At 48.6% G+C, this 8,363-nt stretch overlaps 1 protein-coding gene across 1 annotated transcript in view; it reads right to left on the minus strand.

Annotated features, from left to right (window-relative positions):
• Window positions 1-1,893: 1,893 nt before the first annotated feature.
• EXOC3L4 (exocyst complex component 3-like 4) overlaps window positions 1,894-8,363 on the minus strand; it is a 21,137-nt gene continuing 14,667 nt past the window's right edge. Inside the window, exons 8-12 of the mRNA XM_009328380.1 lie at window positions 8,300-8,362; window positions 6,178-6,300; window positions 5,320-5,472; window positions 4,200-4,321; window positions 1,894-2,056 (exon numbers count right to left, since the gene is read on the minus strand). Of these exons, the coding sequence (XP_009326655.1) occupies window positions 1,894-2,056; window positions 4,200-4,321; window positions 5,320-5,472; window positions 6,178-6,300; window positions 8,300-8,362 (624 nt within the window). The remainder of the gene's footprint in view (window positions 2,057-4,199; window positions 4,322-5,319; window positions 5,473-6,177; window positions 6,301-8,299; window position 8,363) is intronic.

Here is an 8,363-nt window from a genome sequence, read left to right on the forward strand (position 1 = left end):
CTCAAATCCAGCACTCCTCTGAAAACCCAGTCTTAGATGTCTCAGACTGAGAATGCAAAAGTTGAAATCCCCTTTTTTATCTCCCCCACTTAGTCAATGCTTTTGACATTAAATGTAAATCTCTCAGCGCCGATGCCCTTCCCCTCTGCTGGGATGGGGGATGTAGCTCACACCCCCATGGGGGAGTGTAATCCAGGGCTCCCTACTTGTCCTCCTCCCAGGACAGGGAAGGGGAGCTCCAAAGTGTTCCTGAGCTCCGCACACCTAATGGGAGATGCAGATGATATTTTACTTCTCCTTCTCCATAGCAAATACAGAGAGTCACCGAGCTGAGGATTTGCAGGAATTGTCATGAGCTGTATTGAAGAATGATGCAGGGCAGAATATTCCTCCCAGGATTTCCTGCCTCAAGCTCTCAATTTATACCTGATATTTCAAAGCTGTCTTTAGAAAAACATCTCATCTTGACTGTGGAGGTAGCAAGTCTATCCTAGAAAAATTTTCATATGATGATTGTGAACTAAAGGTGCACTCTATTTCTTATCCATCAGAACAGCTCCCTCGGCCCGTCACCAGCACCTGCTGCTCACCCGGCTGAAATTTATACTGGTGCAAACTGGAGCAAAGGAAACGAAAGAGGCTCACTACTGATGCTCTAAGCTCTGCAGCAGACAAATTAGTGTTCAAGGCTATGCCATGTCCACATTTATCACATTAATTGATAGATCGTAAACATGTCTCTGTACAGAGTCTTGGATTAATTCCTGTGGAGGGCAACCTAAATGATAAATTGGATTAAATAAAATCAGATTTGTACGGCCACAGGCTGCTGGATATCTCTTTTAGTCTCCCCTGCAGATGCTGGATGTAATGCTTTGGATCCCTCATGGAGTTAAACCGGTGGTGTTCCATGCCCATCAATAGGGTGATGCTGGTTTACACCAGAATAGGATCCGATCTGTAGCGCTATGCCTGTCCACCTCACATTAGGTTTCATACTGCAGTCAGATTGTACTAGATTTGTTAAAATACATTTGAACATACAAGAAAATGGACTAGGAGCATGGTGGCCCTTTTCCCCGGGGCGAGGAGGACTTGGAGCGTCCCTCCACATGGCACGTCTGATCCAGACATGTCTGCCCACACAGAGAGGCTGTGATGGCATGAACAGGTCTTCGGTCCAACAGGAGTTTTGCGAGGCAGCCCACGAGTGAGGGAAATCTGCTGAAACACCAGAAGGGCCACGGGGTCTATCCTGGAGTGCAGAGTGGCCCATGCGCTGCACGTCCCAGCTGTGGGGTTTGGTTACCCTCCAAGGTTTTCCTCCTCAGGCAGGTAGTGGTTTGTGGCATCAGGTCACAACGTCACCAACCTTGTGTCATGCCAGCTTGGCCAGCTGGTTCACGGGGGAGGAAATAAGACTTGGGCGCTACCACATCCTTGCCCAAGCTCTGCCCCTTGGTTGCTCAGGGACATTAATTATGAAGGAGGCTTTTGCTCCTCTGCTGTATAATTATGCAAGGCCCAGTCCAAGCCTTAATATAGCTCTGAGTGAACTCCTTTTGGTTTTCTCCTGTTCTCGGAAAAGAGACTCAATCTTGGACCAAACAACAGAGCAGCCTCCTAGCAATAAAATCTGTATTGAACACAAGGTGGACCCAGTGCCTGGGCTGGAGTTGCTGCCCAGGAGCTCTTGCAGGAGGTCAGTGTCTTGGCACATCTGTTGCCTTTGGTTTCTGAACTTGGGGTAGCAAGTTCAGAAAACTACACCTTTTCCCACAGCAGTCAAAAAGTTGTGTTTGCAGAGGAGTGAGGCGGGGTAGCAGATTTTGGATCATGCCGTAGTGGCAGCGTAGGAGGAGGGAGGATGCTGACTGCTGTTTTGGTTCTGGTTTAGAAGCAGCTGATGATCACCGGGGCATCAATTTCAGCAAAGAGTGTGCTGCCCTCCCCGCTGCTGGGGCTCTCCAGCGCACGGTAGCCTTGCCGAAAAATTGCTGCTCTCCTGGTGCGCCCCAGCCCCCGGAGTGCGAGGACTGCCAAGATGTGCTCCTTCCTGCAGAAACCAAACAAGACCTCGCTCAGTCCTGGCGAGCAAAACCAGCCCAGAGGTAAGCAACCAACAACCATGCTGGAGATGGAGCGAGGCCATGGCAAAGTGCCGGGGAACGTCCCCTTGCCCCGTTGGAGAAGCCACCAGGACGGGGTCTGCAGCTTCTGGAGGTACCGAGCCCATGAGCATAAGCTCCCACCATCCTGCGCAGCAAAATGACCCCTTCCTGCTGCTGATGCTTCGGGGAATTTCCTCCTCTGTCTCCACACACGTGACGTCTTTTGCAAGTTTTCCTGAGAGGCTGCAGACCTTTTATTTAATGATTATTTTGAGTTGAGTAATGGAAGTGCTAATATTTAGGAAGCTGACAGGCGCTAATTAGATTAGAGCTAGGAAAGCCAACTTGGAAACATACTCTGTTCCAGTAGTCTCAGTATATACAAATTCAGCAATGTCTCCTGAGAGCTCAGGGGAAGAATTAACAGAGACCTGAACAGGAAGCAACACAGGTCCAGCAGGATCTGCCTAGTTTTCCAAACTTAATTGTTAAAAGTAATATTACTCAACAATGGAAAGGAAATAGATCAACCAAGAGGATGAGCCTTAAAACCTGGCTTGGGTCTAAGGCTAATGATGAAAAAGTACCACAAATCACAGCCTTGTAAAGGGCTTTTCTGCCTGGAAAATTGTTTTCAAATAGCTAAGCCTGACTAGCCATCATTTACCTCCCCCATCCTTCCCAGAACAGGTACTGCCTCCTTCGTCAGCTTAGTCTGGCCACTGGGATTAAGGCTTTATTTTTGTAGGATAGGTGTGTTCACCTAGGAAATTACTCAAGAACAATTATTCTTTTTCAAGTCCATGTCTTGAATTTCCCCACACAGATAAGCCCAAAGCATATCTGACCCATTCAAGTTAAATATACTTATGAAAAATTTTGAGCCTCAGTTTTGGGGAGAGGAAAATATATTTAATGTCATTTTTTTCTGAATATTTGAGGGTCGACTTCGGTGTTCTGAGCCATTTGTTAAATTTATGGTTTACTTTGATTGTATAAATCAGTTTATACTGTATAAATCAGTTTATACTGATTTATATAATCCAGCAGGAGCTGTGTAACCCAATGCAAAAACCTTTGGTCTTTTCCTGAAATGACTCTGATGATTGGATTTTCTTGCAAGCCGTACCACTAATATTCCTTCTCAATGGTTGGTAGAAGAGCTGTAGAAGAGGAGGTAACTTCTGATATGCAGCTGCTTAGCCATGCACAGAGTTAGTCACTTTGTTTACTTTCCCAGTAGCCTTAAATTTGCAGATGCTGCTTTGGAACAGCAAATGGAAAGTACAAAAGAAAGAATCTGTAATTTATTCCAAAATTTAGTGGTTGTTTTGAGCCTCTTTCAGAGACTGGAGATGAACTGTGTCAATGTCTGCTGCACTTTGAGGTCTGAGCCTGGGAACAGGAGACAAACTATTTGCTCCAAAGCTGGAACCTGCAAATTGGCAAGCTGGGCTAATACTGGTGGTGCACTGAAAGGCGACCTGGAGCTTTACAGTGAAACAAGGTTCATTTGGAGCAATAAAATGGTATCGAGTGATAGGACACGTGAGAATGGTTCAAAGCTGCGTCAAGGGAGGTTTAGACTTTAGGAAGCATTTCTTTACTGAGTGGGTGGTCAAACACTGGAACAGGCTTCCTCGAGAGGTGGTCGATGCCCCAAGCCTGTCAGTGTTTAAGAGGCATTTGGGCAATGCCCTTAATAACATGCTTTAACTTTTGGTCAGCCCTGAAGTGGTCAGGCAGTTGGACTAGATGATCGTTGTAGGCCTTTTCCAACTGAAATATTCTATTCTATTCTATTCTATTCTATTCTATTCTATTCTATTCTATTCTGTTCTGTTCTAAAATGAAGAGGCTTTTGTGGTAACTTTTGTGCATTATAAGATCCAGCAGACAGGGTTAAAAAGAGAAAGGATACAGCCATCAATTAAAATAAGGTGGGATTCCCCCTGTTGCCAGCACCTTGACCTCTGACATGTGGCTACCAGCAGAGAAGAGAAGTTGAAGAGCTTGGCCAAGGCACGGGGTGAGCTGGCGCTGTTTGGGATAGAGCCCAGCAGTTCTGGCATCTGCCATTTCACGCACCTGATATCTGGATAATCCTGACACAGCTCCTTGACGTACTCCTTGATCTTGTCTTTTTTCTTCTCCCCAATGATATTGGCGATGTGGTGTATGGCAGGAAGGAGCCAGTCAGAGTCAGAGCCCTGCAAACGAGGAGGCATACGGGGACATCAGGGGGAAGTGCAGCACCTGCAAAATGCTTGTTACCTGCAGGGCAGAGCACGGCAGCGGGTTGCTTTTACTGGTGTAAGACAGTACTGCTGCAGGCAGGACAGGCTGCCCTCGGGCGGGCAGGGTGCTGCTGGGTGGGCAGCAGGGTGCTGGCCGAGGCAGCACTGGGTGGCAATGGCAAGGCACCCCCCGCAGCTCCACCGGGGCCTGACTCTGCACTCCCCGATGCTCACGAGCACCCCGGTGAGCCAGACCCTGAGCAGGGCGTTGTGGCTGTGCTCCAGCACAGCAGTGGATGCCAGAGCCTTCACCCCCTACTGCGTAATAGTTTCGTGCGCCTCACTACTGAGAGGAATCTGCCTCAGCTAAGGAACCACCCCTGTGGGGTTCAGTGCCCCACACACCTGACCTTCTGGAAAAACCAATGAATTCAACTTTGGCTTCCCTGAAAATCCCAGGCTGATGTTGCCTAGCCACAAAACATGCAAACAGCTGCAATTTTCTCCCCATCACCCTCCTGTATGCAGACTGTGTGCCCGGATGGACCCTCTCGCTGGAGTCATCTCCATGAGCTGTGCCCAGGGCAGGGATCCTTCGGAGGCAAGGTGTATCCCATGGCCCAAGGGAACAGCCCCAGGAACAAGTTGCCACAGGATGAGCTTGATTCTACAGCATGTAACCCACCCTATGCAAAGTGCCCGTGGACCAGGCGCTGCAATCGGAGATCTGCCAGCTGAGCATGCACAAGAGTGCAGAGTACTGCTACTACTACTGCAGAGTAGCTGCCAGGCTGGAAGTCCACACCGTGAACCTGCAGTAACTACCTTGCTTGCTCTCTTTTAAGCACTTTTACATTTCTTGAGGCTTGCCCTCCTCGAGAGCCTGCCGGCTCGGTCCCCGGGAGGCCAAGCGTGGACATTGCACCTCCAGGAATGGGGCAACTGGGGATGCCAGGAGGGAACTCACATACCTGACCGATGAGCATATTATTAAGGATTCTGGCTTCCTGGTTCATCTTTTCACTCACTTGCTGCCGTGTCTCCCCATTCATTTTCCGTCTGGGTTTGATGACCTGCATGATGTATTCCCTCACCACATACTTATGAACGTCACGTAGAAGCTCCTGGTTAAAAAAAGGAAACCTCATCGTTTTTCCATGGTTCCCTTGCAAGGCCGCAGCAGTGAGAGAGGGCAGGGGAAGCCCTTGGGTCTTTAGCAGGAGCCCAGGGCATAGAGGAGATGCCTGAAGGCAGCGCACTGGGCAGCACACGCTGCCCGGGCCAGCTTTGCTGAAGGGAGCCGGTGGCTCGCAGCCCCTCGCTCCAGCACAGAGCGATGGCAGTGCCCAAGGAAATGCCATGGAAATACTTCCCACCCTGAAGCCACCCATGATTTTGTGTTGGCAGTTTGGCTCCTCAGTAACAAAGGGGGATATTTAGGATTGTTTTAAAAGTATGTTTTGATGGTGTTTGCAGATTTTAAATGTAGAGCTGTTGTCACCTACCCATTTATTTCACAACTGCATAGATGTGAAAGGAGCATATAAGCCTGCAACTCATGGAATTATAATGTTCAGTGACAATGTTCACCAAAGCTTTTTGTTCCTTTTTAAAGAAACCAGTTCCCATATTTAAACTAGAGAAATGAAAGGTGTTGCTTATTCTCATGAGGAAGTACAATAATAGCTGAGCTCCCCAGCATCAGCAGTCCTCATGGTTATAAACAGCACCCGCCACTGGAGAGGAGCCTGCAGGTCAGACCACAGCCTGCAAATGACAGTGGGACCCCCCCAGCATCACTGTGCCTGGGCGCGGGACCAGCCACCTACCTGCCCCATGGGCTCCCTCATGTGCTGCAGGTGCTCGGAGAACTGCGAGACCGCTGATGCCAGCGAGTCTGGCCTTTCTGTCATCAAAATCCAGTCCTTGGTCAGGATTTTCTTAAGGAGTGGCTGAAAAAAGATGAACTCACTGATGGCACTGGTAATAATCAGACTAGCTGATGTACTAGCCAAAGGCACCCAGCCATCTGCCTGCTCAGGTGGCTTGAACCAAAAAGCACAGAGCGCTGATAGTGCACCCACTCTGCATGAAGACACACCAGGAGTTAGGCACCAGGAGCATGGAGCAGGCTGGGTTTCTCTCTCCACCCCAGGGAACTCAGACCCCCATCTCCCATATCTGGGTGAGCGCCCCGATGCAGGCAGATAAAGCATCACTCCCTGAGCAGGAGATGCTTTGGCATTAAAGGCTTACTTGGGACACCTCATTTCCTTGCTCTGTGCCTTCTTCTAATCCACCAGCTATGTTTCTGTAGGTAAATAAACTGGTATCCCTACTGTATGGATGAAGAAACAGATGTAAATGCTAATCAGAGGAAACTTGGGCATGGCTAGAACAGGCTGTGGCATGCAACCATGTATGCTAGTGTTATGTGGGTTTACACCAGCTATGGCCGTGACAAGTCACATGGTAGTGAATCTGTTGGAAATTAGCCCAGTAATCCATCACCCCTCCAGCCTTTTCCACAAGGAAATCAGGCTCCTCTTGCTCACAGCACTTGCAGGGGGCTGTCTGTGCTCCCTGGAGACCCACATGTCTGCACGAGGTCTCACTGGGATTTTCCTTCCGCTCATTGCTCTGATGGTGGTGGGAGAATAGCAGCTGGGAGCATCCCCAACTTGATGCCTCATGGACAGTGATGACGTGGGTGTGATGCCACCGTTTCCCATCTGCCTTGGGTACAAGGTGCTCTGACCAAGTGTCGCCAGAGGGCTATTTCCCTTGTTGGGTCCCTAGAGCTAATGTGCCTCCACATAGAAACACAGCAATATCTGCTAAAGGCTTCTGGTGGCACCTGGAAGAGACTCCCCTAAGGGCCAAATTCAAAATATTCCTTCTCTGGCACATCCCCTTTGTACTTTTCTCCTCTTAGCTCTCAGGATCTCTGTCTCTAGACTCCCGGCAATCTCTTTCCCAATTATTTCCCCTACTTGTGCCGTACTGCTGTGCTCCCAGCCTGCTGGAGGGCTGTTTAGAAATGCTTTGCCTCGGCCACTCTCAGTTCTCACGGCATTTCGACTCTCTTGCTCAATGTCTTGGCTTGACTCCTTCCTCGCCTGCCCCTTAGGCTCCGAGACAAGCTCTGCAATCACTGGAAAGTCCCCTTGGCCAGGCGGGCTTGGCTTAGATTGGAGCCGTTACATGACTGTTTTGGTTTCTGAAAGTTATGCCTGGTGATTTAGAAAGTGAATTAGGATGAGTAAAAAGGGGTGGGACCAAAGGCTTAATTTCCCCTATCTCTTGTGTTATACCAGCTAGAGCTAGTGGACCCCTAGCCAGCTGAGAGCAGAAAGCCCTGTCTACAGCACCTGGGAAGCACAAACTGCATTGCAGCACGTTGCCTTTTAGGCCTCAACACAAGTCAGGCTGATACCAGAGCTTTATCAGCCAATACCAGAGCTTTACATCCTCACACTGAAAGAATCAGTCTCTCTTCACCATGGAAACAGCCTGGAAAAATCACCTCTACCAGAATGAACTCTGTCCTGTCTGAAGAGGTTGATAACAGACCATGATGGCAGATCTACAAATAAGTAAGAGTAAATCAAAGTCCTGAAAAATCCAAATGTTTTGATAGAAAGAAAAATGTCCCATTGGTGGTGTCCCGCTGACTTTCCTGGTGCTTCACTATGGGTGAGGTTTCCCCCCACTGCTTTGAGATCTTGGAAGCCACTAAATACCCTTTTCTTTTGGTTGCCATTGTACTAAAATAAACAGCTGGACAAATATATCATTGTCCATAGTGAAAAACTCCCAGGATGCTGGAAGTGTCGCTGCAAAATGAGGTCTAGTTGGTGAGATAGGGAAAGGGCAACGGCCCTCAGCTTCTGCAGTGATCCTGCATATAACCCTTATGTTTAGGAAATAACGTGGCCAAGATCCTCTTACCTGTGCTTTTGTTCTTAATTTATTTAAAAAAATATTCAGGAAGTTTCTTGTCAGAGTTGCCAAA

The sequence above is a fragment of the Pygoscelis adeliae genome, unplaced genomic scaffold (genome assembly GCF_000699105.1).
Source record: "Pygoscelis adeliae isolate BGI_AS28 unplaced genomic scaffold, ASM69910v1 Scaffold130, whole genome shotgun sequence".
In the NCBI taxonomy this organism is placed as follows: Eukaryota; Metazoa; Chordata; class Aves; order Sphenisciformes; family Spheniscidae; genus Pygoscelis; species Pygoscelis adeliae.